We start from the raw sequence: 21289 nt of genomic DNA, 5'->3' as shown, positions 1-21289 counted from the left end.
CTATTTGGTAGCATCGCCTTACTAACTTGTGTCAAACATTTAGGGTAGCCTGCCACAAGCGTCCCACAGTAAGTTGGGTGAATTTTGGCCCATTCCTCCTGACAGAGCTGGTGTAACTGAGTCCGTTTTGTAGGCCTCCTTGCTCGCACACGCTTTTTCAGTTCTGCTCACACATTTTCTATAGGATTTAGGTCAGGGCTTTGTGATGGCCACTCCAATACCTTGACTTTGTTGTCCTTAAGCCATTTTGCCACAACTTTGAAGTATGCTTGGGGTCACTGTCCAGTTGGAAGACCTATTTGCGACCAAGCTTTAACTTCCTGACTGATGTCTTGAGATATTGCTTCAATATATCCACATAATTTTTCCATGATGCCATCTATTTTGTGAAGTGCACCAGTCCCTCCTGCAGGAAAGCACCCCCACAACATGATGCTGCCACCCCCGTGCTTCACAGTTGAGATGGTGTTCTTCAGCTTGCAAGCCTCCCCCTTTTTCCTCCAAACATAATGATGGTCATTACGGCCAAACAGTTCTATTTTTGTTTCATCAGACCAGAGGACATCTTTGTCCCCATGTGCAGTTGCAAACCGTAATCTGTCTTTTTTATGGTGTTTTTGGAGCAGTGGCTTCTTTTTTGCTGAGAGGCCTTTCAGGTTATGTCGATATAGGACTCGTTTTACTGTGGATATAGATACTTTTGTACCTCTTTCCTCCAGCATCTTCACAAGGTCCTTCGCTGTTGTCCTGGGATTGATTTGCACTTTTCGCACCAAAGTACATTCATCTCTAGGAGACAGAACGCGTCTCCTTCCTGAGCGGTATGACAGCTACATGGTCCCATGGTGTTTATACTTGTGTACTATTGTTTGTACAGATGAACGTGGTTCCTTCAGGCATTTGGAAATTGCTCCCAAGGATGAACCAGACTTGTGGAGGTGTACAATTTTTTTCTGAGGTCTTGGCTGATTTCTTTTGATTTTCCCATGATGTCAAGCAAAGAGGCACTGAGTTTGAAGGTAGGCATTGAAATACATCCACAGGTACACCTCCAATTGACTCAAATTATGTCAGTTAGCCTATCAGAAGCTTCTAAAGCCATGACATAATTTTATGGAGTCTTCCAAGCTGTTTAAAGGCACAGTCAATTTAGTGTATGTAAACTTCTGACCCACTGGAATTGTGATACAGTGAAATAATCTGTCTGTAAACAATTGTTGGGAAAAATGACTTGCGTCATGAACAAGGTAGATGTCCTAAGCGACTTGCCAAAACTATAGTTTGTTATCAAGAAATTTGTGGAGGGGTTGAAAAGCGAGTTTTAATGACTCCAACATGAGTGTATGTAAACTCTCGACTTCAACTGTATGCAATTGCACTGTAAAACTGATTTGGTGGTTTTACTGCATTGACCCACTTTTAGAGTGTGTCAAACTTACAACAAACAACACTAAAACAAACAGGTACAGAGTAGATACAGGTTCCAACTGTCACACATGGCAGCAGGGAATCAGCCTAATGTTCCAGTGCTTTCTGATGGCTTGCTGGCGCCCAACTTGACTCAGCCTTGTCCCTATCACTTAAACAGTGGTGCCAGTGGTGCCATATGCTTCCTCCACATAGGGTCTCTGCTCTTACCATCTCAACCTCAATCTGTTCATCTTTTCTCAGTGATTCCATTTGAAACTGTAGATGTATTGTAGATCGACGGGTCATTGATACAGCATATAATTTTGCTCTCAATATTTCCATTTCCAATCTTTGTCCCATATCCCTCCTGCCCTCCCTCAGATGTCAGTGGCCAGTGGAATGTATGGATACCCAGGGACATCTCGGCCATGACCAACTCCTGCGTGGTCATCCCCTGCACATTCATGTACCCGTCCGGTATCCGGCCGTACCGCGGCACCCACGGCATCTGGTACTTTGGTCAGCCCTACCCCCAGCTCTTCCCACCTGTGGTGATCAAGACGCGCACAGACATCGTACATGAAAGTTACAAAGGGCGTACCAAGCTCATTGGGGACCTGCAACAGAGGAACTGCACCCTGCTCATCAGTAATATAGGTACAGAGCACTCAGGGAGGTACTACTTCCGTGCCGACCTGGGCGGTGCCAACATCTACACCTACCCAGATTTCTCTGAGCTCAAGGTGCTGGGTAAGCCTGCTGAGAGGTTATGTTTACAATTGTTTACCATTGAATGTGTCACATTTAAGGGCTGGATTGCCCTCGCCTCGTACCATATCTGTTTGTGCTGTCTTTCCAACGACTGTGGACACTGTTTGTCATGACAATGACAGTAGGAGTTGGCAAGCCCAAATATATCTGGGACCAGGCTAGGATTGTCCTAGCTGGGATTATAATTATTATAGTTTTAATGAGAATTGGTAAATATTGTGAAATGGTGAATCTTCACTCATTCGCTTATATCCTCTCTGTCCCCCAGACCAGCCCAACATTGACATCCCTGAGGAGATAGTCGCTGACGAGAATCTGGAGTTGACGTGCTATGCTCCAGACAATTGTCCAGAGAATAGCCCAGAGATCCAATGGATGTACACAGACTACCTGCCTGAACCCGAGTATACCTCAGACTACGTGGAAGAGAGCAACACAGCCGTGCTGTCCAGCACGCTCATCTTCACCCCCAGGCCCATACACAATGGTCAGCTGCTGGGCTGCAGGGTCTACTACCCCAACACCACCCTGGTCTATGAGAGACTCATCTCTCTGGATGTCAAGTGTAAGTGACCAACTGACTGTTGTCACCGAACATGTAGCTTTGAATCCTCAAATTCTGTGACAAGCGTGTCATTGGGACACAACAGGAGACACATTAGGTAATGTGGGGGATTATATTAATATATAAAAATAATCTTGCCGACTACATTTACATTACATTTAAGTCATTTAGCAGACGCTCTTATCCAGAGCGACTTACAAATGGGTGCATTCACCTTATGACATCCAGTGGAACAACCACTTTACAATAGTGCATCTAAATATTTTAAGGGGGGGTGATAAGGATTACTTTATCCTATCCTAGGTATTCCTTAAAGAGGTGGGGTTTCAGGTGTCTCCGGAAGGTGGTGATTGACTCCGCTGTCCTGGCGTCGTGAGGGGGTTTGTTCCACCATTGGGGAGCCAGAGCAGCGAACAGTTTTGACTGGGCTGAGCGGGAACTGTACTTCCTCAGTGGTAGGGAGGCGAGCAGGCCAGAGGTGGATGAACGCAGTGCCCTTATTTGGGTGTAGGGCCTGATCAGAGCCTGGAGGTACTGAGGTGCCGTTCCCCTCACAGCTCCGTAGGCAAGCACCATGGTCTTGTAGTGGATGCGAGCTTCAACTGGAAGCCAGTGGAGAGAGCGGAGGAGCGGGGTGACGTGAGAGAACTTGGGAAGGTTGAACACTAGACGGGCTGCGGCGTTCTGGATGAGTTGTAGGGGTTTAATGGCACAGGCAGGGAGCCCAGCCAACAGCGAGTTGCAGTAATCCAGACGGGAGATGACAAGTGCCTGGATTAGGACCTGCGCCGCTTCCTGTGTGAGGCAGGGTCGTACTCTGCGGATGTTGTAGAGCATGAACCTACAGGAACGGGCCACCGCCTTGATGTTAGTTGAAAACGACAGGGTGTTGTCCAGGATCACGCCAAGGTTCTTAGCGCTCTGGGAGGAGGACACAATGGAGTTGTCAACCGTGATGGCGAGATCATGGAACGGGCAGTCCTTCCCCGGGAGGAAGAGCAGCTCCGTCTTGCCGAAGTTCAGCTTGAGGTGGTGATCCGTCATCCACACTGATATGTCTGCCAGACATGCAGAGATGCGATTCGCCACCTGGTCATCAGAAGGGGGAAAGGAGAAGATTAATTGTGTGTCGTCTGCATAGCAATGATAGGAGAGACCATGTGAGGTTATGACAGAGCCAAGTGACTTGGTGTATAGCGAGAATAGGAGAGGGCCTAGAACAGAGCCCTGGGGGACACCAGTGGTGAGAGCGCGTGGTGAGGAGACAGATTCTCGCCACGCCACCTGGTAGGAGCGACCTGTCAGGTAGGACGCAATCCAAGCGTGGGCCGCGCCGGAGATGCCCAACTCGGAGAGGGTGGAGAGGAGGATCTGATGGTTCACAGTATCGAAGGCAGCCGATAGGTCTAGAAGGATGAGAGCAGAGGAGAGAGAGTTAGCTTTAGCGGTGCGGAGCGCTAAAGACTACGCCAAATTAGCAGTGTTACACATATTTCTGCTATTTTAATTTTACCTTTATTTTACTAGGCAAGTCGGTTAAGAACAAATTCTTATTTTCAATGACGGCCTAGGAACAGTGGGTTAACTGCCTGTTCAGGGGCAGAACGACAGATTTGTACCTTGTCAGCTCGGGGATTCGAACTTGCAACCTTTCGGTTACTAGTTACTAGTCCAACGCTCTAATCACTAGGCTACCCTGCCGCCCCAGGGTAGCCTACACATTGTAGAATCATTGTCAATATCTACAGTCATCCATTATTCTACATCTAAAGTAGAATTTAGAAATATATTGCAAGATTGTGCCATGGTATGCATTGAGTATGTTAGCCTGGCATCCAAACCTGTTTGTCTACGTTTCACCTTTTGTTTTTCTTTGAAACAATGATGAGTGCAGTGTTAGGTCGGGTTTAACCAGGTTATACACCTGTCACTTTTAATAGTCTAACCCCACCTTCCCCTTCCTCTCACCCCAGATGCCCCTCGCTCGGTGTGGGTGAACGTGTCCGTGGAGGTGATGGAGGGCAGCTCGGTAACACTGCTCTGCGAGGTGGACAGTAACCCTCCTCCCAGGATCTCCTGGCTGTTTGGGGACCAGGAGCTGCTGTGGGACACGGCTTCCAACGCCTCGCTCTCCCTGGAGGACTTAACCCCCTCTCAGGAGGGCATCTACACCTGCGTGGGAGATAATGGCTACGGCGCCATGAACACGTCCATGTACCTGGCTGTCTTGTGTAAGTGTCATTGTGCAACATGGTGTTTCTGGAATAATCAAAAATAGTTACATTTAACCATTGTAGTTATACAGTATGTCAACCAAGCTGACATTTTAGTTTATGTCATTTGCAGTGACATATGTGACCGACCGACTTGGTTTGGTCTTATTTAGTCAAATTTGAAATTGTGTTTTTTACATTGGATTAAAGTAAAGACTCTGAGCTAGAAAATAGTATATCACACACTGCAGTTGAGGAACAATGGGAAAGTAATTCTGCTTTAAAAGTTGATAAACTTATAACCTCACTTCTAAGAAACTGACACTTGAATGTTTAGGTAGCTCTTCTTTGTCTACACCCATTAAGCATTGTTCCCCTCTTCACCCTCTTAAGACATAGCCCCACCCATCTCTTTAAGGATTCACACGTGAGGCAAGATTTCAAGACTAAAGGCTGGTCTATCAACATGTCTGTATACAGTTATCAATGAATTATTCCAGGAAAATAAACTCACAACAAGATCATAATTTACAAGTTAACGGTTCGCTGAATTACATAAAATATCTTACAGTTGTGAATGTAAAAGCATGGCATTCTACCAGAGAATTTTAGAACTTGGACACTGTCTCGTTGGTCTAACGTTATATCGGACTATGGTGCAGTTCATGCTGTTCTTCACATTACAGTCTCTGGTAAACACACACTATATCAAATAAAATCAAAGTTTATTTGTCACATGCACAAATAATGCACAAATAAACTGTACGGGGAAATGGTTACTTGCATAGTGGAGTATTTTGTTTAGACATGTAGATAACTAACTAGCTAGCTAAACAATGAAACATTATCCCAACTCGTAGCATTAGTACCCTGCATGAATCTACAGGTAGCTAAACTAGAAAATGGCTCTGAGATACGAATAATATTACTACACAGGTAACAGTACGCTTTAACTTGCAATGAAAATGACTTAGACATGTATAATATCTGAAAATGTAGCTAGCTATACTCTCTTACCTGTATACAGTACATGGATGAACGCTTCTCCCTCTCTGTCACGGATGACATGGTTGCCCTTAGTTTTACACAACAGAATGTTTTCTTTTCGACTCCCTCCGCATTTGCTATCAAACGCCTGAATTTTCTCCATCTCCTTAGCTATCATATTCTGCTTCCACCGGGAATTACACTGATTTCAAAACTGAGTCCTCCAGAAAGTGTAAAACTATATTTCCAAAACAAATCTGCTTAAGAAAAGATTACCTAGACATACTGAGCAGCTCATTATAGACAGAAGCATGCTACATGGCAGACCAATCCGAACTCATCTCTCAGCCTGTCCAGCCCATCAATTATCTCAGCCAATCATGGCTAGTGGGAAGGTTCCTGACTTTTTCCGTGGCTAAACCAACTAGGCCCGTAATTTAACAATTGTATTCATATTTACAGATGGCATACATGTTTGTTATTAAGGCACATGAAAGTTCACATGATCAAGAAGGCATTCCTGCACCAAAACTTATTTTGATTAAAAAAATTAAATGTTTGCAGTCAAATGCCTCTCCTGTGAAGTAGTGATGCGCAATATATATAACGATGTATTAGTCATGTGATAAACCTGGCCCATAGCTTCTTGCTCTTGTTTATAGACAGTAAAACATTTGAACTCCTTTCATATAACTCTACCTTTCATCCCCTCTCTATCCTCCCTGCAGACCCTCCCAGTGAGCCAGTGGTAAATGGCTCCCTGACCGTTTTGGAAGGTTCCTCCATCTCCCTGCAATGTAGCACCCAAGGCAATCCCGCACCCACCCTCACCTGGCTGAAGGACGGGGAGCTGGTGGGCACCATCACGGCCGAGGAGGTGTCTGTGCTGGAGCTTCTGGAGCTCACCCCTCAGGGAGACGGACAGTACCGCTGCCTGGCAGAGAACGAACACGGACGAGCCAGCAGCTCCCTCAACATCACTGTGGAATGTGAGTGGGACATCACATCATGTGGTATCATAACATATCATATCGTATTGTACCACCTACATTACACCATGCTACACCATGCCATCCCACTCTACATGTCAGTCATATCCTTACCTCCACCCTCTCTTCAGACGCCCCAGTCCTTCTGGACGAGTCCAAGTGCACAGTGGTGAGGGAGGGAGTCCAGTGTGTTTGCATGGCTACGGGTAACCCTGAGCCCATCATCGAGTTCTACCTCCCCGACAAGAACATCACCATCAACGACACGGACGGACGCTACAACTACTACACGCACACGGACGGCCACACGTCCACGGGCATGATCAAACTACGGGAGAAGGGCGAGCGCTTGGGCAACGGTGCTGTCAATGTGCACTGCAGCATTAGCAACATATACGGGTCGGAGAGCTTTCATCTGGAGTTACAGCAGGAGAGTGAGTACACAAGTTCAGGTTTATGGTTAAACACAGAAACAAATGCATACAATTAAAATGCTATACGTTGTATAGCCAAGCATACATGAGGGATTGAACTGAAATCAGAAGTGTAGTACCTTTATATGATATCTAGATTGACTGTATAAGTAAGAGCATAAACTGGCTACCCCATTGGCTTGATATGGCAATAGCATTATCTTGAATGTAAATGCGTTACAGTACCAGGACCTAGCTAAACAGTATTTTATGTTTCTATATTGTCTTCAATATGATGTTCTTGTCCGATGTTAGAGAAGTACATGATGGCAGTGATTGTTGGCACCATCGGTGGAGTGGCTGTCATCGCCTTCATCATCGCAGCAGTGAGATATGTGGGCCATAACAACAAGAAGTGAGTATCCACCCTTCACTAACTGTGACAGGGGTCGATGCGAGTTACAGGTACAGGTCATTTCCTGTTTGACTTGACGATAAGGAAACACTTCAGCCTCGCCATCCATTCTAAAACAACTCTGTGTATTCATGAGTGAATGATTGATCGATGAACGGACTTGATAATCATTAGTCATAAGTTATGCTAACGCCAGAGCGAGTTCAATTAATTTGCCATCCCTAGTCCCATTTCTGGAATATTCTGAGATGGAGATCCAAAATGGCTGCCTGGTGGATTGGGTTAGCAAGCCAGACTAACCGTAGCCTATAGTTTGCAGGCTCAATTCCCTGCTTTGATACTGCTTTGTACCCTTGACCTGCTATGCTAAAAATACAGCCACGGTAGCCTACTTAACTAAGGTGCTTCAGCATTATACCAAAACATCACATTCCGACAAAAGCTTTTACTGAAAGTCGCTCCAAGAGAGGGTGTCGGCTCAACCGCAACTAAACCCATGAACCAATAACCACAACCATGAACGTCGACCACAACCACGAACCTGTAGATTATTAACTGCGTTGGGATGCAGGCCCTTGTTTTAAAATGGATGCCCAGGTTTGGAGTGTCACCCTGAGTTAGTTAGTGGCCATGAGACCGAGTCTGATCTTGTGACTCCACCCCCCAGAGAGAATGGCAACCCTGGGCAGGACCTGGTCTCTAAACTGGAGAACCCAGCGTTGTACTACAGCACAGTCAAGAAGGACAAACAATGTCTGAGGAAGAAAGTGGTGAGACATGTTGATGATGATGACTATAATGATGATAATGACCATTCTCAGATCTGTCTTAAACGTGAGAATGATAGCTTACCCGTTGCTGATACTGAAACTATACTATACCCATTCAATTCATGTCCTATTTTTGATGTAAAGTAAGGTTCATTCCATGGAGATATTCAGAAATCATCAAAAACCTATATGACCTCTTATGTTAAAGAGAAAATGTAAACTTCCCCAGCCAACTACTGGCCTAGCCGGAGAATCCCAGTACCACTATAGCTATCTATCACAGTACCACTGGTGTAGCTGCCACCATAGCCTTTCCAGACCACTGTTTTCTGCTTCATCGCTTCTCTGCGTTCTTCTGTCTCTGTTTTCTCTTCCCTTACTCTTGCACAGCTTAAGACAGAGCTTCTGGGCTCAAAGTTTAACTCCATTCTAGAGGAGAGCACGGTAAGGTTCCTAAACAACCCAGCTCCAATCCCAACTCCAAGTCTCAGTGGTAGACAGCATCCCTCACACATCACAGACAGCAAAATTATACGATGGCCCAAATTTGGCTCTAATCTACAATATTATGACTTACCATTTTACCCAGTTAACCACTTGGTGTTACGGTCCTGAAGTGGATCTGTAACATGAAATGTCCAGACCTTGCCTGGCAATGTGGCCCACATTCAGACCAAAAGTAACTCAAGCCAGAGATGGCCCATAAGCAAAGTGCCAACCCTCCCCCAGTTCGCATCTCATACATTTGGACAAGATCTGGGCCATATGACTCATTGTGGTGCCAGAACTGAGCCACATTGTATGTGTCACAAAACAACCAGATCTGGCCCACAGTCGTCTGCTGTCTGAGATCAGCTTCCATGTGCTCTATTGCCTTTGATTTCCACTACTACTGTTGCACGGCTGCCTCGATACTAACAGGATATGCTAAACCGCCTCAATCTCCTTGTTTTACGCCTCTGCTCACCAGTAACTACTAACCCTCCTTTCTCCTCTCTCAATGTCTGTCATGTTATCCCTTTATACTCTGAATGTTCTGAGGTGTCAATGGCATTGGTGGCATTGTGCTGATATAACCTGTGATTCTGAATGGGCCTTCTCTCTTTCCGTACCTTCAACAGGGAGAAGACGGGGATTATCAACCTGTGGGCTCTATGGCAGACCTGGAGAGGCAAGAGCTGAATTACGCCGCCCTGCAGTTTCTCGGGGGGCGCTCCAGGGATGGGGGGGCCTCAGGGAGGGGGGATGACGGCAGTGACTACACCGAGATCAAGGCCAAATGAATCGCGATCCTTCCCTGACCCATCGTCACCGCGGGACACAGTGGCAGCCATGTTGTCGCCCCCCTCCTCACGTCATTCGCCCCCTCTTCAAACGTCTTCCCCCCTCCCCCATAGACACCATCACCAACCTTCACCGCCACACCAAGAACTCCCATCGTCTCCGCCCGTCCCTGAATCATCTCAAATGACGTCCCCGTTAGTCGACCCCCAAGCCTCCAAGGGGAACCCCAGTCACATCTCGCCACCCAGGACTGCTGGTAGCTACTTGCAGGGTCAGAACACGGCCCAGTGGACAATGTAAAAAGATCTTTGTATTATCAGCAGCTGTCGGTCTCCAGGCTCTTACTCTATTGTTCATAGTCAAACAATTCCCTCACAACAGGTGCAATGCGTTAGTTACTGTACTGTATCATCTAGATTCAATGTTGCTATTTCCATCTCTACACCATTAATTGTTGGCATTGCTTTTCTGGGGCTCCCCTTCTGTATGTCACCCTATATCATACTCATAGCTAGCCTGGTTAAACCAGATTGAACGCTGCGCTCACCAGTTTTCCTGTGAAACGCAGCGCAAATCAGTTTGGATACCAAGCTAACTGTCTAGATCCGTCCGTTATAGTTCTTCTCCACTGTGTCCGCTGCCAGTCGAAGTGTCAGGGAAAGGGGTGTGTTTTGTGCTTTTTCTTTTCTTATCTCTATTTCTGACCCTGGATCTGGAGGAAATGAGGGATCTCTTCTCTCTTCCTGATCCAGTGGTTGTCAACGCTGACCAGTGTTCAACAAACGTTAGGCCTGGTACACATCCAATTGAAGCCAGTCATCCTCATCTCACATATTCTGTTCCCACATATAGTTCAATAGTGATGTGTGCTGTGACTCCGTGGCTTTTGATGATGATGAGAAATGAATATTTCTTTGATTTTATATAAAGAGAGAAAATTGATACTCTTAGAGGTTTGTGGAAGAAGTGGCCTGATTTATTTTTGTTTTTATGCATTATAAGCACTGATTGCATTGTGTTTTGCTCTTGAGGAAATATGCCGGGGTAACACAGAATATTCTATTTATGCCGTTGCCCATGATTTAATTACTAGTATTTTTGGACGATGTTTTGCTAAGGGTAAGTGTTAACTTATCCTTAAATGGGAACCAATGGATTAGAATACATTTTTGGATCAATCTGGCATACATGACTCCACTGTAACACTCGCACAGCAGGCCAAAATGTATCTCGTTGAGACAATGTGTGTGTGTGTGTGTATGTAAACAGTGCTGAAAGATCAGCGAACACTGATCACTGTGGCTGTTTCAAAAGATCACTTTACCTGAGACCGCTTCTCACAAAATGTCTTCTTCAATGGTTGTAAAGTGTGAAATCGATGCCTAATCCTATAGGGTTGTATCAGATGAGGCATTTGAGTGGCACAACATTGAAGTTGTTACACCAGTTGGTTGTGCTATTCAAATATACTTGATCAACTCATGTAATGTAATCTCCAAGCTCACTAATGGCAAAACTAGATAACAATGACTGTTAATACAATATTAATAAGCTGCATATGGATGGGTAAAAGGATACCAGTATACATTATGTAAATAAATACCCTGCATGACTATTATGCTGTCAGCCATATGTGTAAATACATTATGGTATGTACATGCTCACTATTGCAACAATGGTTTACACAGGCAAGTCGGATACAGGTTCGGTAACACTTTAATTGACTTCTCAGTCATAAGGGTGACATAACGCTGTCATAACATAACACATGTCATTTTCGGTCATGAAAACTGATGTCAAAATACTGACAACCCTTTACACTGTCATGACACAAATTGGTAGTTATGTAAATTAGTTGGCTAGCGGTATGCTAAGCCAATAACCCGACTGAAGCAAAGATTTGTGCCATGACGGTGTCACGCTTATGTCAGCTGTCATGACTGTTAATAACATATTTTATGTCATTGTTCTGACATGGTTAAGTCACTAGACCTAATGGCAGAGTGTTCAAGATGTGTTGCCCAACGTTGAGACATGCCAATATGGACATCCGTTTAGTAACACTTACTGTCGTCAGTTCTCTTGAACGCCTCATGGGGGGTTAAGTTCTTTCTAAACCTGGGAGCAAAATGGAGAAGCGTTGTTCATGTCTTCTCTCATTTGTTTGTCACATAGTGTGTTGTAAAGCAGATATGTACTTTCTTTACTTTGTGGTATTCATTATTATTATTGTGATGGTTTTTGTTTTATATCTTTGACACAATAATTCCGATCAGAATTCTGCAATCCTTCTGCAAATTAGCACTGTTATTACTTAATGACAACAAGAGCTCTATGATGATGTTTGATCATTCTCTTTCTTTTACAAGTCTGTCCTGCCTCAAGCAAAGCCATCTTTCTTTGGGTCCAAACAACAAATAAATCAAGTAAACAACAGAGAATGTGACCAGTTCAGTTTGTTATCTATATAGTTGATATGTTTTCTCATATCCAAAACAGTATGGAGAATACACCCTGAATACATTCTATATCTCCATGTATTAGTATGACTTTATTGATACGGTATGTAACAGTTATTCCCCCCACACCACCCCTCATTGTTTGCAGTAGGTCCATCTCACAAAGCTTTATTTTAAACCATTTCACTTGATAATATTTGCAACATAGTTGAATATGAGGAAGATAAAAACTTGTAGCTTCCTAATGTGCTTTTACATAAAATACTACACAATTCGTTTATAATATATTTGTGTGCAAAAATCCTGTGACATTATTCTAAAAAAGAGGTTGAATTATTTCACTTAAAAAAGCTTTCAGGGGTAAAAACAAAGCAAAAACTACGTATTGCAATAGAAAATAATTGGAATTGAAAAAAAAAGAAGCTAAATCAAGCCTCTGAACCAAATGCTAAAATAAAATAGAAGTTTATCACAAGCAGAGGATCATTATGGATTCGGGGTGATGAGGTCATTTTCGGGAGACAAGTCTGCTTTGTCCAATGAGATGTAGGTACTATCTTCTGTTCACCCTTTTGCTATTTAAGTCACAGAAACACTGTTAACTGACATGATTTTAGAGCCAATTTGTGCAGTACTGAAAGAAGTAGAATCACAAGCAGAGGATGTTGCAACCTGTTTATTAAGATTGATCTTTTTTATTTACTTTACCTGAAAGTCAGTTAAGAACAAATTCTTATTTTCAATGACGGCCTAGGAACAGCAGGTTAACTGCCTGTTCAGGGGCAGAATGACAGATTTGTACCATGTCAGCTCAGGGGTTTGAACTTGCAACCTTCCGATTACTAGTCCAACGTGCTAACCACTAGGCTACCCTGCCGCCCCGGGGGTAATATAGGCCGCCCCGGGGGTGATATGGGCCGCCCCGGGGGTGGCCTATATCACTTTATTGGTCAGTTGCACAACCAAAATTTGACTTCCTTTTTTGAAGCCAACCCCTCTGAAAGACACACATACATACACATACAGAAATATTTTGTAGAGGTGTGGGGGGGCTGCCACAATTTGCGACAGGTTGATATTTACAGAATAGAGCGAAATTCGCTAGATGGGTCAGCTACAGAGATGTGTAGTGTTCATTTGAGGTTAGGTTAAGCATTAGGGTTAACTGTGTGGTTAAGGTTAGGGTTAAGTCGGTTTAAATCACATTTTATGACTTTTGGCCATTTCAGCTAGTGACCACTCTGCAAAGCTGCGTCGAGAACGAGATTCAGGCCAAAAACACTAACCTGCCACTGGGTGCTGTTGTGGGGGGTTGCTCAAGGGCACGAAATGGCATCAAATATTTGATACCAGCAACCCTCCAGTTGCCAGCTCACTTCACAAAATACTTTTCCCTCATCGGATCTGGAATTTGTTTGCTGGTTTGCCTCTCTAACCGCTAGGCTACATTCTCTGGTTGCAAATTTCAGTTAGCCGAACGGAACTTAAAGTTGTCCTTGATTATAATTTACCTCGCTCAGACAGTCCTACCTTGCATAACTTGTTGATAAAAAAATCTAGATATAACAGTGATAAGCATTTCATTGGTACCTGACCTTATGCCATATGTCCCCCTGTAATGAAACTGTGGGATTGGAATGTTGTTTTACCATTTACAAGCACTGGTCAGATAGACAAGGAGGGCCACATTAAGGCTGAGGAACAGACCAACAATTATCAACGGATAGACTGCAACATCAATATTCTCTGGCCCAGGGATTTCTATGGGAAGTGATACAAATTAATTGGTACGAAAACACTTTGTTTAATTGGTCCAACACTATTCTACTTTAGCTCTACTCTTTACCCCACCATACAGGTTTCCATCCAATTGGCGACAGATTTTCATGCAGAATAAAATGTGCACGTTTCCACCAAACTGACTTGCTGCAGATATAATCAGTGCGGGATTTTCCACTGCTATTTCTCGCATAATACATTTTTACCGACACAAAAATATCCCACCATGTTGAACGAACAAATGATCTGTAGTACGATTCGATCTTAGTCCTGTGGGGACGATGTCATCTATGCACTTATTGATGAAGCCAGTGACTGATGTGGTGTACACCTCAATGCCATCAGAAGAATCCCGGAACATATTCCAGTCTGTGCTATCAAAACAGTCCTGTAGCTTAGCATCTGCTTATTCTGACCACTTTTTTATTGACTGGGTCACCGGTGCTTCGTGCTTTAGTTTTTACTTGTAAACAGGAATCAGGAGGATAGAATTATTGTCAGATTTGCCAAATGGAGGGCGAGGGAGAGCTTTATTCGCGTCTCTGTGTGTGGAGTAAAGGTGGTCTACAGTCTAAAGGTGGTCTCAGGCGAGCAAAGCCTTGAAACTTCCTTAGATATCGTGCACCAGCTGTTGTTTACAAATATACATAGACCGCCACCCCTTGTCTTACCAGAGGCTGTTGTTCTATCCTGCCGATACAGTGTGTAACCCGCTAGCTGTATGTTACTCATGTCGTCGTTCAGCCACAAATCGGTGGAACATACGATATTACACTTTTTAATTCCCTTGGGAAGGATATACGTTCTTATAGTTTGTCCACTTTATTATCCAACAATTGTACATTGGCCAATAGTACCGATGGTAAAGGCAGGTTAGCCACTCATCGTCTAACCTTACAAGGCACCCCGACCTCCTTCTGCGATATCTCCGTCTCTTGACGGGATGACGGGATGAGGGCCTTGACGGGTGTCTAGAGTAAATCCATCTCGTCCGCCTCATTAACTTCTTGCGCTGAGCCATGCTGGATCCGGTAGCGTAATCATAGCCTCAAGCCTAATACCATAACGCAACGTTAACTATTCATGAAAATCGCAAATGAATTAAATTAATATGCTAACTCTCAAGCTTAGTCTTTTGTTAACAACACTATCATCTCAGATTTTCAAAAATATGCTTCTCAAGCATAGCAAACTAGCATTTGTGTAACAGTACTGATAACTAGCATTGCATTTAGCATTAGCATCAGCAGGAAACATTTTCACAAAAACCAGCAAAAACATTCAAATAAATCTTTTACCTTTGAAGAACTTCGTATGTTTTCAATGAGGAGACTCTCAGCTAGATAGCAATGTTCAGTTTTTCCTGCAAGATTTTTTGTGCAGGAGAAATCGGTCCGTTTGGTGCGTCACGTTTGGTTCCAAAAAAAAAAACGAAAATTCAGTTATCCAAACGCCAAACTTTTTTCCAAATTAACTCCATAATATCGACTGTGTCACGCCCTGGTCGAAGTATTTTGTGTTTTTCTTTATGTATTTGGTCAGGCCAGGGTGTGACATGGGTTTTTGTATGTTGTGTGTAGCTTAGTGGGATTGTAGCTTAGTGGGGTGTTCTAGGAGAGTCTATGGCTGTCTGAAGTGGTTCTCAAGCAGAGGCAGGTGTTTATCGTTGTCTCTGATTGGGAGCCATATTTAGGCAGCCATATTCTTTGGTTGTATTGTGGGTGATTGTCCTGAGTGTCTTGATGTCCTTGTTTGATGTTAGTTGACACATGTATAGGCTGTTTTCGGGTTTCGTTTCGTTTATTGTTTTGTAGTGTTCGTGTTTAATCATGTTTATTTAAACAAACGTAAACATGGATCGCAATCGACACGCTGCAGTTTGGTCCGACTCTCCTTCACCATTAGAAAACTGTGACAGACTGAAACATGGCAAACGTTGTTTAGAACCAATCCTCAAGGTGTTTTTCACATATCTCTTCAATGATGCACACTTCCAGGAACGATACCTCGCTGTCTGTATCGCATGGTAAAAATTTTGCCGCTGAGAGTTACGCACCAACGTGGACAAAGGACACCGGACGGGACCCTGGCAAATGTAGTCTCTTATGGCCAATCTTCCAATGATATGCCTACAAATACGTCACAATGCTGCAGACATCTTGGAGGAACGGCAGAGCGCATAAGCTCGTTCACAGCATATTCACAGCCATATAAGGAGCGAATGGGAAACAGAGCCTCAAAAATCCTGCTCATTTCCTGGTTGAAGTTGCATCTTGATTTCGCCTGTAAGATCAGTTCTGGGGCACCCAAAGATAATATCTTTGCAGCTTTGAAAACGTCAGAGTGATTTCTTTCCAAAGCTGGCAATTATATGCATAGTCGAGCATCTTTTTGTGACAAAATATTGCGCTTAAAAACGGGCACGTTTTTTTTTTAATCCAACAATGAAATAGCTCCCCCCTAGCTTCAACTGGTTAAATAAAGATTCTTTGTCCAGTTCAAGGTGAGTAATCGCTGTTCTGATGTCCAGAATCTCTTTTCAGTCATAAGAGATGGTAGCAGCAACATAATGTACAAAATAAGTTACAAACAATGTGAAAAAACAAACAAAATAGCATGGTTGGTTAAGAGCCCATAAAACGGCAGCCATCCCCTCCGGCGCCATCTGATAAGCACCTTTTACAATGATTACAGCCTAATCTTCTTGGGTATGAAGCTACTGTCACGTCCTGACCTTAGTTCCTTTTTCATGTCTCTATTTTAGGTTGGTCAGGGCGTGATTTGGGGTGGGCATTCTATGTTTTGTTCTTGTGTTTATATTTCTGTGTTTTGCCTGGTATGGTTCCCAATCAGAGGCAGCTGTCAATCGTTGTCTCTGATTGAGAACCATACTTAGGTAGCCTGTTTTCCCACTTTTGTTTGTGGGTGGTTATTTTCCGTTTCAGTGTTTTCACCATACGGGACTGTTTCGGTTTCCCTTTATTCTCTTGTTAGTTTGTTTTCTGTGTTCAGTGTAATAAATATGACGAACACTTACCACGCTGCATATTGGTCCGATATTTCATACTCCTCTTCGGAGGAAGAAGAAAACCGTTACAGCTACAAGGTTTACACATTTGTAAATGGGGAGTTTCTCCCGTTCTTCTCTGTAGAGCCTCACAAGCTCTGTCAGGTTGGATGGGGAGCGTCGCTGCACAGCTATTTTAGGATTTCTCCAGAGATGTTAGATCAGGTTCAAGTCAGGGCTCTGGCTGGGTCACTCAGGGACATTCAGAAACTTGTCACGAAGCCACTCCTGTGTTGTCTTTGCTGTGTGCCCAGTATCATTGTACTGTTGGAAGGTGAACCTTTCCCCCAGTCTGACATCCTGAGCGCTCTGAAGTAGGTTTTCATCAAGGATCTCTCTGTAGTTTGATCCGTTCATCTTTCCCTCGATCCTGACTAGTCTCACTGTCCCTGCCGCTAAAATGCATCCCCACAGCATGATGCTCTTACCACCATGCTTTCCTCCAGACGTTAAATCTTGATTTCATCAGACTAGATAATCTTGTTTCTCATGGTCTGAGAGTTGTTTCAGTTCCTGGTCATCTCCCGGACCAAGGCCCTTCTCCCCAGATTGCTCAGTTTGGCCGGGTGGTCAGCTCTAGGTAGTCATGGTGTTTCCAAACTTCTTCCATTTAAGAATGATGTAGTCCACTGAGTTCTTTGGGACCTTCAATGCATACATCTTCAGCTGCATACATCTTTTGGTACCCTTCCCCAGATCTGTGCCTTGAAACAATCCTGTCTCGGAGCTCTACAATCAATTCCTTTGACCTCATGGCTTAGTTTTGCTCTGACATGCGCGGTCAACTGTGGGACCTTATATAGACAGGTGTGTGCCTTTCCAAATCATGTCCATTCAGTTTAATTTACCACAGGTGGACTCTAATCAAGTTGTAGAAACATCTCAAGGATGATCAATGGAAAAAGGATGCACTGGAGCTCAATTTCGAGTCTCATAGCAAAGGGTCTGAGTACTTATGTAAATAAGGTACTTATGTTTTGTTTATAATACATGAGCAAACATTGATAAAAACATTTTTTTTGCCTTTGTCATTGTGGGGTATTGTGTGTAGATGTATGAGATTTTTTATTTAATCCTTTTTAGAATAAGGCTGTAACGTAACAAAATGTGGAAAAGGCTAAGGGGTCTGAATACTTTCCAAGGCACTGTATATTTCAAGGAACATGGTGTAGAGTTTAAGTGTAAGTTTTTCGGGGAAGTAACACCCGACCTAACAAATAACATATCACAGTCACAAAGTGTGAAGATGAAGTAAACTATTTATGACTACATGCACTTCCTTTACAACTACAGAAATTGAAACTGAAATTCAGTTTACACATTGCTGACACTTTATCAGGCATTGTTGCAACAAATTCCTTCCATTTCAGGCTGTGATCAGTTGCATTATTACCATGTCTTCTTGCTATTAAGTCAACATAATGTAACAGTGAAAGAGGAATCCGCTCTCTTCATAAGTTGGTCTTATATGTCTGTATACTGTAAAGATTGTGGTATAGAACCATCACAGAAATATATTGAATATAAACACATTTTCTGATAGAAATCTTATAGAAAATGTCTTATGAAATAAAGCTGCATCTGAATATACAAGGCAAGGGGATTGCAGTGTTGATCAAGGCTGGTTGATAGGTGTGGATTGGTGGGGTGTGATGGGTTGGTTGATGTGCTTGGGTTGATTATGGTCTAGATACAGTACAGTATTGCTGGGTGGTATGTGTGGATTGGTGGGGTTTGATGGGTTGGTTGATGTGCTTGGGTTGATTATGGTCTAGATACAGTACAGTTTGGCTGGGTGATATGCACTACAGAGGGACTTCCTGGATTGCAGCACCAGGTTAGAGGGAGGAGTAACAGACTGGGGACATGAAGTGACAGTTCACCGCCATCAGAAACTCACACAGGGCTCACAGTCAATAGGAAGAGAGAGCTCACAGAGAGAGGTAATGTGCTGATTCAGTCTTATTCTCTGCATGGATCAAAAGACAAGCTATTGAACCATTATATATTTTTGTCTCATTACATTGAATGACTGTTAAAACTGAATTATGACTATGTAATGGTAATATTATTCATTTAGGGCATTACAACACATTCCTTCATAAGGCTTTAAATAGCATAGGAATAAATATTTATGAATGCAGTTAAATATATTTATGAGCAATTGAAGAAGGCATTCATATGAACCTTGAACATAAATGTTTCTATGACATCCTCTAGGCATTAGAGAAAAATACATCTTAGTTGAATAAAAGTGCTAAGAGGGTTGTTATGAATGCCACTGTAGCACTCATAAAGGTGTAATGAAATATTAATATCCGATGTGTATTGCTATATGTTGTTATCATCACAACACCATTTCATATTGTATTTCACACTTGTCTCCTGCTCCATACCAGTAGACACAGACAGAGATTGTGACCATTAGACAAAGAGGAGAAAGAGGAGAGAGACCCCGGTGTTGTGGTTGATTCATCGAGGCAGTAGAGGCAGGATGTGGGTCCTCATCTGGGCAGCTCTACTTCTCTCTCTGACAGAGGGAACCACATGCCCAAGTAAGGTTCCTTTTATCACTACTATTGTTAATATACATATGGCACACATCCCAACAGATACTGTCACATGATTTATTTTTACAAACAAGTGCAGTAGTATCAGTGCTTCTTGTTTTACTCATGACTATATTAATTTCCCTCCGTCAGAGAAAGCCACTGCAGCAGCATACAACATCACCTTCAGTCCAGCAGAGATAACACCACAGACTGGACTATGTGCTGTTATTCCATGTTCGTTCACTCACCCTGATGACTTCCTTGCTAGCATAGCAATGTGGCTTAAATGCCCTGATGCACAATGTTCTATTAAAGTCGAAACAGACTCCATTTTCCACTCAAGAAATTCCTCTATAGCTCAGGAGGGTTATAGAAGGCGAGTAGCACTACTGGAGACAGACCTGACAAAGAAGAACTGCAGTATGATCATCAACGACATCACTAAGACTGATGATGGAGATTATAAATTTAGACTGTCCGGAACATTGAACTGGAAATTTACATACCAGACGAAACTGAAAATGGCAGTGAAAGGTACAGCATGACTATTAGTGTTAGTTACAGTGACAAGAGTATTACTTTAGTGTAATTAATCATGTACACTGACTAACATAAGTACCTCCAATTTACAAAGCCCAAGATTTCCCCAAGTCTCCCATTTCAAAGTGTTTATTTTTCTAAACCGGTACTATGATTTCATACTTTCTATGATTATATGTTTCTGCTGTTTTCTACATTGATACAAAATCCATGTTATAGCGTGAATTAAATGTAATGGTAAATTCCAATGAGCCGACATGTGCATTTACCATGAATACGGGACCATTGCCTCTAAATGTAAATCATGCTATTGTGCGAATCTTCCACGATCCTGATTGAATTTAGAACTCAGTCTGTGTTTCTATTACCTACCTCCAGCTCTGACCCAGAAGCCCTCAGTGTTGACTCCTCCTCTGACAGAGGGAGAACCAGCGACCCTGACCTGCACCGCCCCGGGGATCTGCTCTGGAACTCCTCCTAACATCACATGGACATGGAAAGGGACAGGGGACAACATCACTGAGCTCAGAGACAACACCACGACACAAAGGAGAGCGGATCTGACCGGCTTCACAACAACCCACTTCTCAACTTTGACCTTTACACCTTCAGCAGAGCACTACACCACCAAGGTCACGTGCCAAGTGACATTCAAAGGGAACATCACCACTGAGGAGACAGTGACTTTGAATGTGACTCGTAAGTAGCCTACATCATCTGACCTTACTTTGCACAACCCAACAGCTTGTTGTGCTTCAACAGTTATGATTCATGACCATGATAAACTTATCATACTTTATTTTCTAGATGTGAAGGTACCCAAGATCTCTGGTAGTAACACAGTGAGAGAGGGTGATACCCTGAATCTGTATTGCTTTGTTGACAGCTACCCACCACCACCACCATCTATCACCTGGAGTAAGAATGGGACAACAGCTTTGGAACAGAATATCTCTGGACTGGCCTCTCTCACCATCTCCAACATGACAAGAGAACATGCTGGGGAGTATGTGTGTAAAGCTCAACACCTCAACAGGACTCTGACAGCTTCCATTGTTGTCACTGTGATGTGAGT

The 21289-nt window shown here is 43.4% G+C and overlaps 2 protein-coding genes across 7 annotated transcripts in view; both read left to right on the top strand.

The window, feature by feature from the left end:
* The window catches only part of LOC123997642 (myelin-associated glycoprotein-like), a 26413-nt gene extending 14160 nt beyond the window's left edge, over positions 1–12253 (top strand). For 4 of the 6 annotated variants that reach the window (XM_046302082.1, XM_046302084.1, XM_046302081.1 and 1 more), the window contains 9 exons: positions 1792–2160; positions 2450–2746; positions 4720–4977; positions 6675–6935; positions 7067–7369; positions 7664–7763; positions 8431–8533; positions 8924–8977; positions 9655–12253. In XM_046302082.1, coding sequence (XP_046158038.1) covers positions 1792–2160; positions 2450–2746; positions 4720–4977; positions 6675–6935; positions 7067–7369; positions 7664–7763; positions 8431–8533; positions 8924–8977; positions 9655–9816 — 1907 coding nt within the window. In that variant the 3' untranslated portion in view covers positions 9817–12253. The remainder of the gene's footprint in view (positions 1–1791; positions 2161–2449; positions 2747–4719; positions 4978–6674; positions 6936–7066; positions 7370–7663; positions 7764–8430; positions 8534–8923; positions 8978–9654) is intronic. The other 2 variants (XM_046302085.1, XM_046302086.1) reach the window with 2 other exon arrangements.
* On the top strand, positions 10539–21289 carry LOC123997289 (sialic acid-binding Ig-like lectin 12). Its single transcript, XM_046301439.1, has 3 exons — positions 10539–10571; positions 20604–20913; positions 21022–21289. The coding sequence occupies exons 1-3, from the start codon at positions 10539–10541 to the stop codon at positions 21285–21287; spliced, it is 609 nt and encodes a 202-aa protein (XP_046157395.1). The 3' UTR covers positions 21288–21289.

The sequence above is a fragment of the Oncorhynchus gorbuscha genome, linkage group LG15 (assembly GCF_021184085.1).
Source record: "Oncorhynchus gorbuscha isolate QuinsamMale2020 ecotype Even-year linkage group LG15, OgorEven_v1.0, whole genome shotgun sequence".
NCBI classification, from domain to species: Eukaryota; Metazoa; Chordata; class Actinopteri; order Salmoniformes; family Salmonidae; genus Oncorhynchus; species Oncorhynchus gorbuscha.
The sequence above is the reverse complement of the archived record's forward strand: the minus strand, read 5'-3'. Positions and strand labels throughout refer to the sequence as shown.

Excerpts from the sequence above, each read along its gene's own strand:
- LOC123997289 (XM_046301439.1), top strand. The coding sequence starts at position 10,539 with ATGAGGGATCTCTTCTCTCTTCCTGATCCAGTG. Across the intron at positions 10,572-20,603 it reads TCTCTCTTCCTGATCCAGTG|AAGCCCTCAGTGTTGACTCC; the intron begins GTTGTCAACGCT and ends GCTCTGACCCAG. Across the intron at positions 20,914-21,021 it reads AGTGACTTTGAATGTGACTC|ATGTGAAGGTACCCAAGATC; the intron begins GTAAGTAGCCTA and ends TTTATTTTCTAG.